Source organism: Bombyx mori, chromosome 20 (assembly GCF_030269925.1).
Source record: "Bombyx mori chromosome 20, ASM3026992v2".
Lineage (NCBI taxonomy): Eukaryota > Metazoa > Arthropoda > Insecta > Lepidoptera > Bombycidae > Bombyx > Bombyx mori.
The window spans coordinates 5,446,458-5,467,991 of record NC_085126.1 but is presented as its reverse complement, the minus strand read 5'-3'; the positions used below and the strand labels follow the sequence as shown (position 1 = coordinate 5,467,991).

Here is a 21,534-nt window from a genome sequence, read left to right as displayed (position 1 = left end):
TATGTATAAGGTTAGCTTAGTGATTTAGTTAGTAGCATTTAGATAGTAGCATTGTTATTGGCAGACTCACAACCCATCTCTGGTTAAAGGGCGCTGGCTCATCTTTATTTGGTTCAACATTTATGGTTAAAGGTCGCTGGCCTATCTTTATTTAGTCCAAAATTTTGACCACATGTGACAAGAGCAGGCACTTGAGTCGTCGTGGCCTAAGGGATAAGACGTCCGGTGCATTCGTATCGAGCGATGCAACTGTGGTCGAATCCCACCAATTTTTTTAAAGAAATACGTACATGACAAATGTTCACGATTGACTTCTGCAAAAATTTTAATTTGCGTAATTACTGGTGGTAGGACCTCTTGTGAGTCCGCACCGGTAGGTAACACCACCCCGCCTATCTGTCTTGAAGCAGTAATGCATTTCGGCTTGAAGGGTGGGGCAGCCGTTGTAACTATACTGAGACCTTAGAACTTATATCTCAAGGTGGTTGGCGCATTTACGCTGTAGATGTCTTTGGGTTCCAGTAACCACTTCCAATAACCACATCAGGTGGGCTGTGAGCTCGTCCACCCATCTAAGCAATAAAAAAATAAAATAAAAAAGGCACATAGCAAGTATAGGTAAACTAACATTTCCCATACATTATATGTTACGTAATATAAATTAAACTAGAACATATTATATTGTTGCAGCCATGAGCCGGAAGGTGGCGGGCGGTGCGGAGACGGCGCGTTAGCCAGAGCAATGCAGCCCGCTCCGACGGGCGGCTCGCCCAAGCGACATGCACCCATTCAGACGCACGGTAAGATAACAGCTTCGCTTCCGATTTACTCTTTTTAATAATACGCTTTTATTAGCTTCAGACGTATGTATGTTAGTAACGGAATCTTTGAACGTATGATTTTGACCCCCTTCAAAACGTCGGATTAAATCGAAATTTGGTATACTCATTAAGGATCGATGACGATTCAATATTTAAAAACATAATTGAAAAAAAATAGAAAAAATTGAAATTCAACTAAAAAATAGAAAATAAATAATAGGTAGTTTAAAAAAACTAACAAAATAGGCTTTTATAGAAAATCCAACTAAAAAACCATGGAGTGCATGGTATCAGTAGTTATAAATATTTTATGAACAGATATGAGTAGAAGGGTTTATTTTAATAATATCCTGCAAAGTACCCCACGCTTTTTTACAATAAAATCATTTTTTCTTACACTATTTTTAATTGAAATTTATTAAAATTTATTTTCTATTTTTTTGGATTAGTTGGATTTTCTACACAAGCGCATTTTGTTAGTTTTTTTAAACTATTATTTATGTGTGATATGTTTGATTCACTCAAATCCCAATAAAATTAAGATTTTTGTGCAAACAACGACCGAATTGGGGGTAAAAACAAGGCAGCAATTAATATTTTAAAGATGCGTGAACGATTAATGAGCGCAAATATCCGATCCAGACGAATCCAATCTCGGTCCTTTTAGGCTCTTCAGGCACCGGTCACTGTTACCGTCAAACTGGTCGATTACGACGAGCGAACCCGGTCACCGCCTTCGTCGAACCCGTCGCTTGCGACGAAGGGCTCGACGAGTGAATTAAACCATAGACACAGCCCACTGAGTTTCTCGCCGGATCTTCTCAGTGGGTCGCGTTTCCGATCCGGTAGTAGATTCTGCGAAACACTGCTCTTGCTAGAGTCAGTGTTACCAACACTCCGGTTTGAGCCCCGTGAGCTCACCTACACACGTTAGAGTGAAGCTGAAATAGCCTCTCAAGGTTATCAGCATAGGTAGGAAAAAAAAACAAGCGAACTGACCCATAGACACAACCCACTGGGTTTTCGACGGTTCTTCTCAGTGGGTCCTTGTTATTGATATTATTATTAAAACGAAAAAAAAGTGAGCGCAGTAAGAATCTTGCTATCTCAGTCGCACTTCCCAATTTTAAAGCGGACTACGTCATATGTTTTCTGTTTATTATTGCTCGGTAATCTGGCAGGTTTGAAAGGTTTCTATGTTACTATTTTCTGAAAGGTTTTTTTTTCTGTTTAAAAAAGTAGTCTTAATCGCACTCCTCACGTTAAGTTCATGTACGCGCGAAATATAAACGTTTTGTTAAACGGAAGTATAAAGGCTGATTCCTTGTATTTAAGGTTCATTTTTCCATGCGCAAGTCCAAGACCAGTACAAAAAAGAAAAAAAAATCATTTAAAATCCTTTCCCAACAAAGGGTGTTTGCTTAAAACAACCTTTAATTTGAGAACACGGTAGCACACTTTTTTATTTCACCGGCTGCCTCATTCGAGATGAATTTTCGGAACTACACACACACACGCGCGCTAATAAGAATAATGAGTATGCTTTGTGCATATTTTGATTCAACTAAATGGGGTTATAACTTCGTGGCCCACGCCCAATATATGCGTATCGTGCGATTAGGACAGAAGCCATCAGGCAGGTGTAAGATTTAAAATTTTTGAATTGGACAAAATGTCTTATTTAATTCTTTAATTGGTACTAGTGCGTATTTTGATTCATATGACAGCAGTTTTAGTTCGACTTTCGGATCTTAATTCTAAGAGCTCCGACCAGGGGCCCTGAAACTGCGATACTTTAAGACAAACATTTTTTTGTATGGAAACTAGCGACATCTTGTAGCGGATGCCTCTAAACTTATATGTTGTTAAAGTTGAGGTATTTAATTATGGTATAACTAAACACAGAAAATATAAAAAAGTTATAAATCATACAAGTCTTTATTTGTTATAGACAAATTGATTAAATTTTAGTTTCGGAATAATTACAAAACATTCATTAAAAATAAAATATAGGATAGGTAATATGTTACTGCCATCTACAGGAACAATGAGAAATTAATCGAAGCGAAGCCATCTAGTGGCCGACGTCCGTAAACATTTTTGTTGAGTGCTTGAGTTGCTCATCTATAACTCATTTATGTGTATTATCTATGGCTCCGACAACAATTGTAACAACAAATACAAATTACAAACATGCTTAACTCCTTCTCTAATACCCACCTAAAAACATTTTAATCGAAAATTATTTTCCATAAATTTATTTTGTTAAAAAACCAGAACGAAAGTTAATTGGGCGAGTTAAATTGTAATTTAGTTGCACGTGTGTAGCTCTTTGCTTAAGTCACGTCTCGTTCTACACGTGTAAGCTAGCCTCCTCGGTCGTGTTATGTGACGATAAAATATCGCGCGCCATATTTCTGGTGAGTTTCTGACGTTTAAGCTCGTTCGTTTTAATGAGCTCCACAATATATAACTCTTATGTTATAAAATCATATGTTTATGACTCTGACGTCATCGGACTCGTTTTTTTCTTCTTCTATCTTTCCATCCGCGTCAATTAGTTGTGTACCTTTGGTGTCACTATAGCAGCAGTTGTTTCATTACAATTGATTTCATCCTCATGTCTCGTGGCTTACACCGGTCCCCCCGATGGGCGCTTATGGAAACTAACACTTAAAGTGAAAGCTTAGATTGAAGCGCTAATGTTTGAATATGATTCAGCTACTGCAGTCGTAAGGTCGCAGGTCTCAGCTCTTGGAACTATGCAATATCTATAGGTATGTACCGAGGAAGCTTTGAATGTAGACGTGTTTTGTGAATTGTGAAATAATGATGAATCAACTTGGGCGCTGATGAAATTGGGTCATAAGACGTGTTCAAGATTGACTTCCACAATTAAGGAATATCATTTTGCAATAAAAATCAAACTAAATAATCATAATTGCGTAATTAGACGCAGTAACGCGTGCCATTTCGCTTGAGAAATGTACATCCAGACTACTTTTAATCACTGCGTTCATCCAGTGCGTTTCCAGAGATTTTCCACGTACCATCCGGCTTTGAAATGAGCTCCCCTCTATGGTATTTCCCGAAGGCTATAACATATCCTTCTTCAAACGAAGCTTGACTCTGCCCCTTACATTGCTGATCTGACGACGAGGCCAGTAAAACAAAAAACTTAAGCCTCATATCTCAAAGTGGGTGGCCACATTCTGATGGGCTCTGATATCTACTTAACACCGGTAGAGCCGTGAGCACATTGACCCATCTACACAAGAAATAAAAACTTCACCGTATATAAGTGAAAAAAATATTGTATGCACAAACCCATTTGCAGTATAAGTTGGTCCCTAGGCGGCTCATAAAAATGATGTAGAGGCTTCGTTAATTTTAGCTGAATGACAGGAAGCGGAGATGTTATAGTATTTTTTTTACTTTCTATCCATACATATAAATAAAAGTGGAGTGTCTGTTTGTAATATTGAAATAACCGCTTTTTACTACATGCATATGAATATATATACGGTACATGCACCAAAATAACATTTTTTACAATTTTTGTCTGTCTCGTCTGTTTGTTCCGGCTAATCTCTGGAACGGCTGGACCGATTTTGACGGAACTATCACTGATAGGTAGCTGATGATATAAAGAGTAACTTAGGCTACTTTTTTTAGACTAGCTTCGCCTCGCGGCGTCACCCGCGGCACGACAATAACCGCGGGTTACATCGCGGGACTCGGCTATCAATAATAAAATTTAATGTTTCCGAAGCGAAGCGAGGGCGGGTCGTCCTTAAGTCATTAATATTATTTACCCAAAATTTGTAGAAATTGAGTGGAAATCAAAACTCGGCCAGTAGTAATCTTTTAAAATTATTAGAACATAAATAAATTTCAAAAAACATAGATAAAGTTTCGAATAACAAATTATCTCTCCGGTTAGTAAATCGGTTCATCCCTGGATAGCTGACGTCATCTAGGTTCCTCATTCAATAGGCTTTAATAAGGGCATCGGGATATCGAACCACAGAGTACCTACGTTCGGTCAAGTCAACAGTAATTAAACTGTAAATCAGATTCTACATAATTATTTTAATACAATGAATAAAACTATAGGAAAGAAAATTTTAATTGACTGAATTTAAAGACCTGAGCTTGAAATTACAGATTAATAAAAAATTTATTAAATGTCAAACATTCTCAAATACATGCGGAAACTACATTTTACGTTTTAATCAAAAATTAAATTAAGGGGTGAAATGTTATTTGGTTTAAGCTTCGATCATCGATAGTAACTATTGTTGATCGAAGGGTTTAAGCGACATTTCGCATGTTACGCGACATTTAACTTTGTAATTAAAAGAGCGTTTTATTTGGTATTAGCATCAACAGTTTGATGTTTTTAGTTGAACTTCAATTAAGTTTACTACTCTATTCAAATAGCTGAAGAGGTTTTTTCTGCTATGATATTTTTGAAAATTTTACTTTAAATAGAGAGCTATTTATAATCTATATATTAATACGTGAAGCAAAAACTTTGTATCCCTTTTTACGAAAATTGCGTGGACGGAGGAGTATGAAATTTTCCACACTTATAGAGAATATAGAGAAGAAGTGCACAATGCTAATATTTTTTTTAAATTATGCATAAAAGATACATTAGATCAATAAAGAAAACATTACACACACTACATACCATGTATTTGACGCACACACGCATGCATACTATTTATTGTCAAACTTTTGTTCTTGACGTTGTTGTCAAATTGAGAATAGATTAAATATTGTTTGTCTTTGTTAATATTTTTTATAGTGTAATCTTGGCGAAATTTGTGATTATAGAAGTATAAAATACAATCATAATAGTGTACAAACTTACAATTCTAATTAATTATAGTCGAATTTCGACTACTGCGGGACCTCTAGTTACTTATAAATTTATAAATAATTATAAATAGCTCTCTATTTCTAATTTATTAAATATTTATTAAAATGATTTATAATTATTTATATTCATAAATTATATATATATTTATTTATTTATAAAGTTGCAAAAATGTCGATTAAAGCAAACAGCCTTTCACCGATCGAAATAAATCAGCAATTTAGAATTTACCATTAAGTATCTTATCTGTGGTTAGCACTATCATACTGTTGTATCGCTGTTGTATTCTTTTTAAGCTGTGTACTTTGAAATGTTTTTTTGTGTACCGACTGAAGTTTGTTTACACTACCGTCGGGCTCGTGACTAACGAGAACCTTTTGAAGTTCATTCAGCCAGCTCAACTGTAACGATTGCTCCTCTAGGGCCCATTGGAAAACCTTTCCTTTTGTGTTCGTGGTCGTTTTGAAAAGTGTTTGGGTTCCACTTTTTCTATTCATAGCCCATATCATAAATGGCTGTCAATAACTATCTGATTGCTTTCAACCCTTGAATTTTTTTGCGTAATCTGTAAGGATTCATCTACATCAAACATTTTTGACTTTTTGGCGGGAACGCGAGGAGTGAAGTTGTGTGATTTGTATTATTTTGTCTATTTAGTGTTTCTTCAGATTTAAATGTGTAATAACGGTGGCTTATTAACTGTTTAATATCTGTGAAAGTGCACAAATGTGGGAAAGTGAAACAAAGCCGCTAGAAGTAATTTCTCGGGATCTCTCTCCAAAAAGTCCACTAAAAAAATCTTAGTAAATGACCACCATTTTACTGAGATTATATTCATCCCATATCATCTCATTTCATTTCATTTCATATTATCATTTTTCATAAAAGATAAGAATATAAATTAAAATAAGACATGACTTAAAGGTCTTAGTTACCAGGGTAATATTTATGTGATCAAATCGGTTTTTAGTAATACAAAGAATACTTGAATTTTACGTTTGCGGGATTTGAATGGATTTGTTTGTTCGATTAAAGGCGCTGTAGCGGATCAGTCGACCTTGAAGGTGCATCTGCCGAATGGCGGCTTCAATCTGGTGCGAGCCTCGCCTGATGAAGACGTGAGGTCGGTGCTGCGACTCGTTGCCTCGAGATTAGCCTCAGGAGAGAGGGTCTACGCGTCCTGTTTTGCTTTACGAGCGAGACTCTCAAACGGGAAGGTAATGATCATATCTTTAAATTAAATTATTCGTTCCAATTTTTGGTCGTATCTTCCCAATTTTATTTGACCCTACCTAAGCTGATAGCCTTGAGAGGCTATTTCAGCGTAACCTTAACTAGTAGGTGAGCTCACGGGGCTCAAACCGGAGTGATGCTAACACTGACCCTTGTTGTGTATTGAAACGTCAGAGTACCGTTGACAACTAATGTCAATTAATTAATTAATGTCAATATCTCCTCAACATCTTGCCCTTTTACAATATAAGCGTGATACAAGATAAACATAAAATTAGGGGTTAATTATTATCAATTGCATTCTGCTTAGTTCTACTACGAGTAGTAGGCGGATAAATATGAGGTGATGAAGGTGAAGTACTCAACAACCCTAGCAAGAGCAGTGCTTCGCAGAATCTACCGCCGGATCGGATACGCGACTCAATGAGAAGATCCGGCGAGAAATTCAGTGGGCTGTGTCTGTGGGTGCGATCTAGCCTATAGACACAACCCGCTGAGTTTCTCTCCGGATCTTCTTAGTGGGTCGCGATTCCAGTCCGGTGGTAGATTCAGCGAAGCACTGCTATCAGTGTTAGTAATTCTCTTAGGTTGACCCCGTGAACTCCCCTACCGGTCCGTGGGTAGATGGAGTAGCCCCTTAGACTACCAGCGATTAGGTAGGGAAAAAAGTAAAATAGCTGAAAATTGTGCAATCCTTATACGCTATTCAACACACCCAAAGCGTATAAAAAGTAAGAGTCTAAGAAATCTAAATAGCGTGCATCTTTAAATGTTTTATTGTATTAAGGAAAATATCTAGCTTGCCACTCTATGATATCCGCTTGATACCCTGTATCGAGAGAAAGAGAGAAGGAGGAGGGAGAGAGAGAGAGAGAGAGAGAGAGAGAGAGGAAGAGAGAGAGAGAGAGGGAGGAAGAGAGAGAGAGAGGGGGGGAGGAAGAGAGAGAGAGAGAGAGAGAGAGAGAGGAAGAGAGAGAGAGAGAGGGAGGAAGAGAGAGAGAGGGGGGGAGGAAGAGAGAGAGAGAGAGGGGGGGAGGAAGAGAGAGAGAGAGGTACTCTGACTGTGGCCTGACTGTAGCCTTGGCGTTTCTGGACTCGCTGTAGGGTTTTTTCTTCAGGATTTGTTTTCATTACAATCGGTACACGATTTCAATTATCAAAATAAAAACAACTAAAATATTTGTGTACGCAAACCCTTCTAGATCCGATGGATTCATCAGGACACTCCCGTTTCGGAGTTGTTGACGAAGTGGCCGGCCAGCGAGTGGCGGCTCGAGCTACGAGTACGGTACCTGCCCGCGAACCTCAGGGAGCTCTGCGAAGCCGATCGCGTTACCTTCCACTATTATTACGATCAGGTGAAAATAATAAATAAATAGTGATGACACATCCCTAAATGCCCGACTAAAGAGGTCACTGGATAATGGACTGATAATAGCTTGTTTGAGTATTCGTTATGGAATACCGCATATCTCTTAAGTGGTGGTAGGACCTCTTGTGAGTCCGCACGGGTAGGTATCACCGCCCTGCCTATTTCTGCCGTGATGTGTTTCGGTTTGAAGGGCGGGGCAGCCGTTGTAACTATACTGAAACCTTAGAACTCATATCTCAAGGCGGGTGGCGCATTTACGTTGTAGATGTCTATGGGCTCCGGTAACCACTTAACACCAGGTGAGCTGTGAGCTCGTCCACATATCCATCTTTCCAAAATTGAATTGGCCCCTCCCCTTAATTTCTTTCTAACTTTACTTTTTGATAGGATATATTGTAAGTTCTGCTTTGAAGGAAAAGACAGCTGTTATAGAATCAAACCTTTTACGTTGGCTCCGCCAACTATCCAACACGGGATAGGGTGTGAGCTTATACAACCAGTTACAAATACAAAGTGTGCAATTAAAAAAAAATGATGTTCATATGTTCCAGGTGCGACACGAATACCTCAATGCCAATCATCCTACCGTAGACCAGGAGCTGGCCGTGCAAATATGTTGTTTAGAAATTAAGTGAGTTCAAGAATTGATTATACCGTCATTTTTTTTAATCTAAAATCTGCACACATAAACATTAAATTTATTTAGAAAAAAAGTAATACATTATAGAATTCACCCTTTTGGGTGTGAACACATCTTGCATAAGCCATATTTGTATTATATTTCGGCGACGCGGGTACTTCAATGCCAATCATTCTACCGTAGACCAGGAGCTGGCCGTGCAAATATCGCACATGCGGTGCGATAACGTCACTTATGCAAATTATGTCATTTTTCAGGAGAAACCTTGGAAAATTCAACATCTTGTTATATAATTCTTATATAGTTCTGCTAGGCTATAAAAATAAAATGTTAATATTTAAACTACAACTTTAAACTAAATCAGTATATGAAAATATCTCTCTCGCTTCACTAATAACTATTAAAATGTATTTTCTATACAGTTAAAGGCTTCGTCAAACAGAACGCGTAATTAGCGCGCGTCAGAGCACTACGTTATGACGCCTCGGCGTCTCGACATCTCGGCGTCATAGCGCGGCGTCAGTTTAGCGCTATGACGCGCGCTAATTACGCGCTCTGTTTGACGAAGCCTTAAGTGTTAAGAAAAATTGCATAAGTGACTTTATAGCACCGTATGTGCGATGCGTTGTTTAGAAATTAAGTGACTTCAAGAATTGATTATACCATCTTTTTTTTATCTAAGAGATGTATTTGTATTACATTGCGTGCTCGTTTAGGTATACTTCTTAAAACAAACCATACATGTTTTCATTGTTTGCCTGCCTCATACATATGACAACTTCACAATTACCATTGCAGGTACTTTTGTAAAGACATGCAGATCTCTATGGACAAAAAGTCGAACATCGAATATCTGGAGAAGGAGTTCGGCCTGCACAAGTTCCTCCCTAAATCTGTGCTCGAATCCATTAAGCCGAAGGTGCTGAAGAAGGCAATACAACAGCAATTCAAGAAGGTAAAAAATATTGGGTGCTTTCAATTTAGTGTTTTAAGATTATTATTTATTTTTATTTTTTATTGCTTAGATGGGTGGACGAGCTCACGGCCCACCAGGTGTTAAGTGGATACTGGAGCCCATAGACTTATACAACGTAAATGGCGCCACCCACCTCGAGACATGTGTTCTAAGGTCTCAGTTCAGTACAACGGCTGCCCCACTCTTCAAAACGAAACGCATTACTGCTTCACGGCAGAAATAGGCGGGGGTGGTGGTACTTACCCACGCGGACTCACAAGAGATCCTACTACCAGTAATTACGCAAATTATAATTTTGCGGGTTTGATTTTTATTAAACGATGTTATTCTTTCACCTTGGAAGACAATCGTGAACATTTGTTAAGTACGTATTTCATTGGAAAAATTGGTACTCGCCTGCGGGATTCGAACACCGGTATATCGCTACATACGAATGCACCGGACGTCTTATCCTTTGGGCCGCGACGACTTTAACAAACTAATTGTATTTTAATTGTTGGATTGTCTTAATTATCACTGGTGGTAGCACCTCTTGGCAGTCCGCACGGGTAGGTACCACCACCGCGCCTATTTCCGCCGTGAAGCAGTAATGCGTTTCGGTTCGAAGGGTGGGGTAGCCGTTGTAACTATACTGAGACCTTAGAACTTATATCTCGAGGTGGGTGGCGCATTTACGTTGTAGATGTCTATGGGTTCCAGTAACCACTTAACACCAGGTGGGCTGTGAGCACGTCCATCCATCAAAGCAAAAAAAAATAAAAAATATGCCGTTTTTAATACGCTTTTATTAGCTTCGGACGTATGTATGTTTGTAACCGAATCTTTGAACATGATTTTGACCCCCTTCAAAACTTCGGATTAACGCGAAATTTGGTATACTTATTAAGGACCGATGACAATTCAATATTTAAAAAAAAATTGAAAATTTGTAATTCAACTAAAAAATTAAAAATAAATAATAGTTTAAAAAAACTAACAAAATACGATTTTATAGAAAATCCAATTAAAAAATAGAAAATAAATTTTAATAAATTTGAATTAAAAATAGTGTAAGAAAAAAAATTTATTGTACAAAAACATGGGGTGCTTTTCAGGATATTATCAAAATAACCCTTCTACTCATATCTGTTCATAAAATATTTATAACTACTGATACCATGCACCCCACGCTTTTTTACCATAAAATCATTATTTCTTACACTATTTTTAATTCAAATTTATTTTCTATTATTTTTAAACTATTCTTTTTTGTTTTGTTTTCCAGGTGGCTAATCTAAGCGACACTGAATGCATGCTGAAGTACTTGGAAACGATGCACACACACTACGGGTACGACCGCGAGACGTTCGCAGGGGCCCTCGGCACCGGCTGGTTCATACCGGTCGAACTGGCCATCGGTCCTGATATAGGTTTGAATTTTACGCTTATAATTAAAATGTTTTATGATTTTCAACTATATTGGATGTTTTAGTCCAGCGGCTCTCAACCATAGTGTCGCGATACATTGGTGTGTCACAAGTATTATATTGGATGCTTTAGTCCAGCGGCTCTCAACCATAGTGCCGCGAAACATTGGTATGTCACACGTAAATTGGATGCTTTAGTCCAGCGGCTCTCAACTACGGTGTCGGGACATATTGGTGTGTCACAAGCGTTTGTCAAATGTTTCGTTAGAATAACAAATTGTTATTTTTTATCTAAATTGACTCTGCTAAATTGTATTTCCGGGGTGCATATGTATGTGGATATATACAGATATTTACTAGATGTTAACCGAACAAATACGTTTGATAGTAGAATTGTGTATGATTTAATAATGTATATGAGACTACCGTCACTTCGGCATTTTTTAAAAATTCATTTAAGTATTTAGTATTGTATATAGGGACTTTGGAAAGACTATGGTTTATCACTGAGTAAAATAAAGTTGAGAGTTGCTGCTTTAGTTCATCTAGAATCGAGTACCTGCATTACGACGCCCTTTCACGTAGTAGTAGGAAGTTTTTTCCTATCGAAATGTCGTACGTAATTATCGATAATTAGGATGATACCAGACCATAAATATTTTGCGTTTAACTCGAATCATCTCATTGTGCTCTCCGACACCATCGAACGGTTGAGAATAACTGGAAATATGTGTAATGCGCGCGCGTATAAGTGCTCAATAAAAATCCATTAATTAATACTCGATTTTTTTAAATAATCGCACATACTGTAAATACCAAACTTAAAACAAAATCGATTTTCGAATTTCGAATCGATTTTTGAATTTCGAATCGAATTTCGCTTCATTTGTAATGTAAATGTTAAAGTACAATAAAGCACAGAAGTGTTATAGACATTATTTCATACAATTCACAGATATATCGTACGTGTCCCACAAGGCCGGCGAGCCACCCACCTACACGAAGATAGCTTCGTTCAGCGACATCGAAGCCGTACAGACGCTCAAGTCGAACTGCACACAACAATCGCAGACTCAGGTACTTAAACAACAATCTTTTAAATTGCCATATAACAAAATAAAGTATTCAGGTGTAGTAGGTAACACTGGTGGTAGGACCTCTTGTGAGTCCGCGCGGGTAGTTAGCACCACCTTGCCTATTTCTGCCGTGAAACAGTAATGCGTTTCGGTTTGAAGGGCGAGGCAGCCGTTGTAACTATACTTGAGACCTTAGAACTTATATCTCTAGGTGGGTGGAGCATTTACGTTGTAGATTTCTATGAGCTCCAGTAACCACTTAACACCAGGTGGGCTGTGAGCTCGTCCAAACATCTAAGCAATAAAAAGAAGTAACCAATAGGACCATCGTGCACAAAAGTACTATTGATTTTATATTATAATTATATTAATCTTTTTCATTATATTTTCTATTACAGACCGGTTCGTGCGGCAAGGCGGCGCTGCAACTGCGCGTCAAGGGCGCTGCGGAAACATTGACGATCACTTGCAGCAGTGTAGAGGTATATACACAACTTACATTCCGTTGTATGCTTTCAAGACGTACGGAACCTTGGACACTAAAGACGTTTGGTGACTTCGCTAAGCGAGGGAAAGGGGGAGAGAAAGAAAGAGAGGGGGTGTGAGAGAGAGAGAGAGTATTCTTTATTGTACACCAACAAAATTAACAATGTGAATCATTATATTTATATAAAGTTCACATAGGCAATACTGAACTCTGCCGTTTATAATTCAAGTGACCATATGAATGTTTGGTACGGCCGGGGTCTGATAGGCAAGGCGCCCTGTGTGTCCGTAGTCGCGTGCTGAGGAATTCAGTTGTCTGGAATCGGCTACCTCTATATGTCACTTTTTTAATCAGGGCTTCAACGGTTTTTTTTTTGCTTACAGGCCGCAGAGAGCTTAGCCGATCTGGTAGATGGATACTGTAGACTGGTCACAGATTCTCAAACTTCTCTATGGAATCGAACGAGTAAGTTTGTTTATTTTTTTTCCGTGTGATTGATCTTGTTTTTAAATGTCATATTATAAACAAAAAAAAAAACCATCAAGAAGAGACGTAATGTTGTAAATGTTGAATCAGAAATTATGGTTACCCTACGATGAGAATTTTAGAACAAGCTAAATTATTCAGAAATCCGTGATATAATCATAAAAATCAAATCCGCAAAATTATAATTTGCGTAATTACTGGTGGTAGGACGTCTTGTGAGTCCGCACGGGCAGGTACTACCACCCTGCCTATTTCTGCCGTGAAGCAGTAATGCGTTTCGGTTCGAAAGGTGGGGCAGCCGTTAAAAACTGAAACCTTAGAACATATCTCAAGGTGGGTGGCGCATTTACGTTGTAGATGTCTATGGGCTCCGATAATAACTTAACGCCAGGTTGGCCGTGAGGATGTTCACACATCTAAGCTATATAAAAAAAATTCACTGGTTTTCATTTCGTGTTTTTTTATTTATTGACAACGCTTTGTCTTAAGTCCTAATGTTAAAAGCTTCGGTTATTGTTTGATATTTATTCATCATGTAAATATATATCTTTTTTTAGCTAACGTGTGGAAGCAACTTAACTGTCAATGCAAAAGTAAGTTACATTTTAATAAGTTTTTTTTAGCATAAATGTTAAATTTTTGGGCAGTAAGAGGATGTTTATCGTCGAACCCCGCAGCCGGGTATCAATTTTTTCCTCCCTCCAATAAATATGTACTGACACGTGCTCACGAATGAAAACCTTCAAATATAATTTTCCTTTGTCTCGTTTCTGAGTGTGAGTAAATCTTAATATATTGAAATTAAACCTAAAATAGTATGTATTTATCGTTTAATATTTTTAAATATAGGTATATAATATGAACGTTTGTATATTTGTTTTATCTGTGCTTTTAAGCGATTGAGTTGTGACTGTGACTTTTTGGCGGGAAAGTGAGGAGTGAAGCTGTGTGATTTGTTTTAATTTGTCTATTTAGTGTTTCTTCAGGTTTAAATGTGTAATAATGGTGGTTTATTAACTGTTTAAATATCTGTGAAAGTGCACAAATGTGGGAAAATGAAACAAAGCCGCTGGACGTAACTTCTCGGGATCCTCCAAAAAGTCCACTGAAAAAATCTCAGTAAATCACCACCATTTTACTGAGATTATATTTCATTCCATTTCATTACATTTAATTTCATCCCAGTTGATTAATGTCTCAAATTAATAATTTTCATTTCATTTCACTCCATAATATCATTTTTCATAAAAATATGAATATTAATTAATTAAATTTATTAAAATTAAATAAGATATGACTTAAAGGTCTCAGTTACCAGGTCATAAAATCCCTTAAAAAAAAAGTTGTGACTGTGACTTTTTGGCGGGAAAGCGAGGAGTGATTGGCAAGAGTTGTGTGATTTGTTTTATTTTGTCTATTTAGTGTTTCTTCAAGTTTAAATGTGTAATAACGGTGGTTTATTAACTGTTTAATATCTGTGAAAGTGCACAAATGTGGGAAAACGAAACAAAGTCGTTGGACATAACTTCTCGGGATCTTCGAAAAAGTCCACTGAAAAAATCTCAGTAAATGAGATGATGAGATTATATTTCATCCCATATCATCTGGTCTCATGTTTCTTTCATTCATCATTTCTTTTCATTTCTTGCCATGTTTTATATTAATGAACTTCATTTCATAATAACAGTTTCCATATTAAAAAAGTTTTCATTAAAATTAAAATAAGACTTGACTTAAAGGTCTTAGTTACCAGATCATAAAATCCCTTTAAAAGTTGTGACTGTTATTGTTGACACTAATTGGAAGGTCTTCGGCTTGCAATGGCATGGTTAGCAAACAATATGAGCTTAAGTGAATATGTGATCTCCGCAGCTGAGATGAGCAGCAGTTCGTCAGAAGGGAAGACGAGTTCCTGGGAGGCGAACACCGCCACTCTGCTGTCTGAGGACTACGCAGAGATTGTCGATGACGATGCGGACTACTCTACTCCTGCAGGTTAAATATAGCAATATATTAAATTAAATATAAATTAAATATTTACTAAAAATCACTCCACATTAACTGGTCCCGTGCTAAGTTCGTAAAGAACTTGTGTTACAGGTACCAGATAACGGAAATAAATGTAAGATTTTTATTATACACGTACATATATTTAATATTTAATATACATCCATAACCCTGGAAAATACATTTATATTTATCATACAAATATCTTCCCTTGGCGGGATTCGAACCCGCGACCCCCTTGTGTAGTGACCATGTCACTTACCACTACACCAGACGGCCTTTATGTAGTAGTAGTAGTAGTATATTATCGTCATCATTATCCTGCCCTTCTCCCAGTCACCTGGGGTCGGCGCAACATGTTTTCTCCTTCCATACTCTTCTATCATATACCATTTCTTCGCTTACTCCCTGCTTACAATTATCGTCTTTCACAAAATCCATGCATTTCTTCTTAGGCCTACCTCTTCCTTTATATCCTTCCACATTCATAGTTAACACTCTCTTACCAACCTCATTTTCATTTCGTCTCATCACATGTCCATACCATCCCAAACGCGCACTTCTCAGCTTCTCTGTCACAGGTGCCACTTTCAGACTTCCTCTAACATATTCATTCCCTATTCTATCCATTCTCGTTACTCCACACATCCCATCGCAACATTCGCATCTCTACTGCATGCAATCGCCTTTATAGCAGTATATTTCTACTCTAATTTAACCTATAACCGCTTTGTAATAGATGTGATTTTACCTTGACCCGAAATTGCTATTGTTTATTGTGTAAATGGAATAAGAAACTGTCGTACCATATGATTTTAAGCGATTTCCTGTGCCCATTGACAGTACAACGTTCATGCCGTTATCGACTTTGCGACATGACGTTAAAGTCCAAATTGCAATAAATTCGGGCGTGTTAAAACTGGAATGCTTCGAATACGCCGCCACCGATACAGTAACACTGATGTATGTGTTAAACGTGATGTTTACATCAAAATAAATATAATACATAGATTGTGTTTTGTCTCTTTTGTTCACATTCAGCTTCGAACGCGATGGAAAGAGACAAAATAACGTATAAGGGCTAGTTACATTAATCACGTAATATAGCGTAACGCCTGCCGTAAAAAAAGTTATTGTGTAATTTCAGTTCGCGATTACGAATTAGTTCGTAATCAGATCGAGTTGACGGGAATCATTGGGGAGGGACAGTTCGGCGATGTACACAAAGGTAATTGAAGTCTAACAATAACCTTATTTTCAAATTAGGGAAAAAAATACCCAAACATCGGGAAATTTTATACAAGTGCACATTTCTTTGTCTTTATGATAGATATTGTTACGCCAGTAAGAGTAACGCCATCTATCGCCGTATAGTCGAACGAATATCGAAGGATCTAGTAGCACCTAGAACGCTCGAGAAGTACAACGCCATCTATTGTCAGATAGTGGAAATAATACTAGAGATGTGTGGAATATTCTCGATAATTCTAGGGATGAGGTATCGACTATAAAAGCGTTGCAGGAATGGCACGCAGTCAGTCAGTAATCGGAACTACTCGAAGCGAAACAGCGAACGGATCACCTGAAGCGAAGCGGAAGAAGCGAATTGATAGTTTGAAAGTGTTTGTTGAGTGTTTCAGTGTTCTAGGTGTTGAATACGGTGCTAAGTTGTAATTCGGTAGAATTTTTATTTATCCCGAACCCTAGCGCGTAACAATATTTAGAATTGTCGTGACATGTTAAGACACGTTGAATTTAGACGCAGTTTGTTTGGAAACGAAATGTATTTGTGCGTTATCATTCGTGTAATCACGCAGGCACGTGCCGGGTGACGTCAGCCAACCACCCGTCGCTGCGTCGCCAGCTGTCCATCCAGAAGCAGCAGGGCAAGAGCCAGAGCGGCGAGTACGTGCTGCCGGTGGCCGTGAAGACATGCAAGATGGACGCCGACTTGGACACCGCCGAGAAGTTTCTAGAAGAAGCATGTAAGGAGTTAAATTCATTTAATACCAGACTAGAGGATCTTTCGCACTAAATGTAACTGTGTGGTTAGTGAGAGTTTCTTAACGTTCTCGATAGCGTAAAAGTTAACTCAATTTTGTATGCAGTTAAAACAGCGCCCCTAGCGGCAAATGTAGGCAAACGTTCCAACTCCATTGAGTTAAACTCGGCACACTGATGACCGGTGACTTCTGAGTTTATTTTACGATGTCTCAATTTGTATTGCGTATGGACATAAATATTGTAGTGAATTCATATTGATTTTAAATTAATTTTATTTAGCAATTGCAATAAATAATATTGATTTATTTTAAGTAAGTTCGCGCTTCGTTTGTACGATGCTAGTGCTGTGACAGAAACTTCTGGAGCGTGAAAAATCTCATCGAGTTTCGCTATAATCGGATATACGGCTTATTAATGCATAAAGAACAAACACATACAAATATTGATTTTTTAAATATCAGCGTAATATCAGTATATCAGCGTAAGACTACTATTTACGTAACTAAAATTAGTTGTACCCTTAATGCTGATTGCTGATATTGTTGGTTAACTTATTATAAGTACAACGTATGTAATCAATTGGTTAATACGGTGTTCAAGAGAATTCATAAATAAACTACCCGCACTTTTCTACTGTAGGTAAATACAAGTGACTAATGTCGCACTATACATTCCGGCTCCTGGCAACTTACTCGTCGAACTTGACAAAAAGCTCGACGTGCAACTTAACCCATGCATCAGCCCGCTGAGTTTCTCGCCGGATCTTCTCAGCGGATCGCGATTAAGATCCGGTAGTAGATTCATTCGCGAAGCAGTTGCTCTTGAGTTGTTAGTGAGGTCTAGTTTAGAGGCGCTCGGGCAGCTGTTAGCAAATCCCACTCCTCCCGGCTGAGCCTTTGCTCGCCCACCTGTCTCCTGGGGAAACTGGAAAAGTCTCTGTGCCACCAAAATTACTCATTCAAAAAAAAAAAACATTCCGCCTCAAGCAGTCGTACGGAACGGGTCTATAGTCACGCCGTCATATAAAATAAAATAATCATGTAATATCGTTGAACAGATATAATGCAGCAGTTCTCCCACCCCCACATCATCGGCCTGGTCGGCGTGTGCAGCTCGTCGCCGATATGGATCGTCATGGAGCTGGCAACACTCGGCGAGATGCGGGCCTACTTACAGCAAAACGCGCACAGGTGCGTACTAAAGCGAATCTCACGCGGTTATATTTGTGGGTATGAATAAAATAGGTTTATTTTTATACCAGTGGTGCTCGCATTGCTGATGCCCATGAGCGACGTTGACTGATTACCATTACGTAGGATGTATGGTCGTCTGCCTAAACAAGCAATATAAAAATATACAGTAAGTAATTAGACTAAGTTCTAAATGACGGTAAAATGCGACGGTAATGAAAGTGGATCCGCAGCATTAACTAGTGGTTCCGCAGTAGTCGAAATTCGACTATAATTAATTTAAATTATAAGCTTAAACATTATTATGGTTCTATTGTCAAAGACTATTATACATCTTTATATCACAGATTTCGCCAAGACTACACTTTACAAATTTTAATAAAGAGAAACAATAATTAATCTATTCTCAATTTGACCACAGATTATAAGCAATAAGAAAAGTTTGACAATAAACAAAGAGTATACATAGGTATTAAGTGTTGTGTCGAATACATGATAGTGTTACACACACATTACTTTTTTATTGATTTAATGTTGTTTTTATGCATTTAAAAAAATTTACAATCTGCACTCCTCAATATTCTCTATAAGTGTTAGAAATTTCATACTCCTCCGTCGGCGCAATTTTCGTAAAAAGGGGCACAGAAATTTTAGCTTCACGTGTTAATTTAAAGATATATTAATGCAGGTTGGAGACGTGTCAGCTAGTGCTGTACATATACCAGCTGTCGACCGCGCTCAGCTACCTCGAGAGCAAGAAGTTTGTCCACCGAGACATCGCCGCCAGGAACGTTCTGGTCTCAACGCCCACCTGTGTTAAAGTATGTTTCTTATAAAAAAAAAATAAGGGATTTTATGACCTGGTAACTAAGGCCTTTAAGTCATGTCTTATTTTAATATATTTCTTAACTAGCTGACCCGGCAGACTTCGTAGTGGCTCAAGCGATAAATAAAAGACCTAAACTTTAGTATAAAATAGACTTACAACAAACAAAAGGAGTCCGACGGACGGGGGACACATCAAAGGGAAAACAAAATTGTTATTTTTATTCAATTCCGAGCATTTTCATATTTATCTACCTTTTAAACCTTCTCTGGACTTCCAGAATAATTCAAGACCAAAATTAGCCAAATCGGTCCAGCCGTTCTCGAGTTTTAGCGAGACTAACGAACAGCAATTCATTTTTATTTAAATAGATTTTATGAATAATGATAACATGGAGTGAAATAAAATGAAAATGATTAATTTGGGACATTAATCAACTGAAATGAAATTAAATGAAATGAGATGAGATGATATGGGATGAAATATATAATCTCAGTAAAATAGTGGTCATTTACTGAGATTTTTTCAGTGGACTTTTTGGAGGATCCCGAGAAGTTACGTCCAGCGGCTTTGTTTCATTTTCCCGAATTTGTGCACTTTCACCGATATTAAATAGTTAATTAACCACCGTTATTACACATTTATACCCGAAGAAACACTAAATAGACAAAATAAAACAAAATCACGCAACTTTACTCCTCGCGTTCCCGCCAAAAAGTCCATGTTTCTTATATTTTTTAATGTGTGACCAATCCATTTAACTAATATGTAGTGTCATTATTGTAATTTGTTTTGTGCATCAATAAACTGGTGGTAGGACCTCTTGTGAGTCCGCGTGGGTGGGCACCACCATCCTGCCTGTTTCTGCCGTGAAGCAGTAATGCGTTTCGGTTTGAAGGGTGGGGCAGCCCTTGTAAGTATACTGAGACCTTAGAACTTTTATATCAAGGTGGGTGGCGCTTTTACGTTGTAGATTTCTATGACCTCCAGTAACACCAGGTGGGCTGTGAGCTCGTCCACCCATATAAGCAACAAAAAAAAGTAACTTATACTATTTTAAATCAAATCAAATCAAATCAAATCAAAAAAGTTTTATTCAACATAAATGAAAGTACATACTTGTTGAACGTCAAAAGAATTACCGCCAATTCACAAGAATTAGCCTCCGTCCTGAGAAGAATTGGCAAGAAACTCAGCGGGCATGTTTTTTTTTTTTTTTTAATATTAGATTTTTATTTTTATTTTAAATATTTTTTTTTTTTTTAAATATTCATATTACAATAAGTAATTATAACATAACAATTTTACAATATTGAAATTCCCGGAGCGAGCAACTCATTCCCACTTTGTGCAATCTTCTAGATAATCATTGACTTTATAGTAAGCTTTATTGCACAGATGTTCTTTAATAGTTTTCTTAAACCTATGTATATGTAGGTTCTGAACATCTTGTGGGATTTTGTTGTACAGGCGCACAGACAAACACCCGAATGAATTTCGTATCTTATGTAACCTACTCATCGGCACAACAAGCTTGTGTTTGTTCCTAGTATTTCTATTATGTATGTCCGACATCTTAGGAAACTCCTCAATATGTTTACGAACATACATCAAATTTTCAAAGATGTACTGGGATGGCATAGTGAGAACTTTAATTTCTTTAAATTTTTCCCTCAGGGATTCCCTTGAGTGCATGTTATAAATAGCACGTATAGCTCTTTTCTGCAGAATAAATATCATTTCTACATCGGCCGCATTGCCCCATAGCAAAATGCCATAGGACATGACACTGTGGAAGTAACTAAAGTAAACTAAACGGGCCGTGTCCGCATTTGTTAACATTCTAATTTTTTTTACTGCGTATGCTGCAGAGCTAAGCTTACTCGCCAATTTATGAATATGAGGTCCCCACTGCAGTTTGGAGTCCACTGTTATACCAAGAAATACGGTTGACTCAACAAGCTCCTATGATTCCTCAGAAACAATTACATTACTATCTACTTGTCTCACATTTAAAGATGATTTAATACATTTTAAAGTAAATTTAATACATTTCGTTTTCTTACTATTCAATAATAGGTTATTGATACGGAACCAATGAACCACACACGAAATCGCATCATTC

At 37.6% G+C, this 21,534-nt stretch overlaps 1 protein-coding gene and 1 long non-coding RNA gene across 9 annotated transcripts in view; one reads left to right on the top strand and one right to left on the bottom strand.

The window, feature by feature from the left end:
* The window catches only part of LOC101745942 (focal adhesion kinase 1), a 203,192-nt gene that overhangs the window by 161,387 nt on the left and 20,271 nt on the right, over positions 1-21,534 (top strand). For all 8 annotated transcript variants that reach the window (XM_038018048.2, XM_038018046.2, XM_038018045.2 and 5 more), the window contains 15 exons: positions 691-800; positions 6,742-6,923; positions 8,142-8,297; positions 8,863-8,942; positions 9,750-9,906; positions 11,192-11,336; positions 12,289-12,410; positions 12,808-12,891; positions 13,280-13,361; positions 13,940-13,975; positions 15,255-15,377; positions 16,537-16,617; positions 17,207-17,374; positions 18,451-18,583; positions 19,272-19,404. In XM_038018048.2, the coding sequence (XP_037873976.1) occupies positions 743-800; positions 6,742-6,923; positions 8,142-8,297; positions 8,863-8,942; positions 9,750-9,906; positions 11,192-11,336; positions 12,289-12,410; positions 12,808-12,891; positions 13,280-13,361; positions 13,940-13,975; positions 15,255-15,377; positions 16,537-16,617; positions 17,207-17,374; positions 18,451-18,583; positions 19,272-19,404 (1,740 nt within the window). In that variant the 5' untranslated portion in view covers positions 691-742. The remainder of the gene's footprint in view (positions 1-690; positions 801-6,741; positions 6,924-8,141; positions 8,298-8,862; positions 8,943-9,749; positions 9,907-11,191; positions 11,337-12,288; positions 12,411-12,807; positions 12,892-13,279; positions 13,362-13,939; positions 13,976-15,254; positions 15,378-16,536; positions 16,618-17,206; positions 17,375-18,450; positions 18,584-19,271; positions 19,405-21,534) is intronic.
* The window catches only part of LOC134200745 (uncharacterized), a 188,368-nt gene continuing 187,321 nt past the window's right edge, over positions 20,488-21,534 (bottom strand). Inside the window, exon 2 of the long non-coding RNA XR_009975789.1 lies at positions 20,488-20,753. This is a non-coding gene — a long non-coding RNA (uncharacterized LOC134200745). The remainder of the gene's footprint in view (positions 20,754-21,534) is intronic.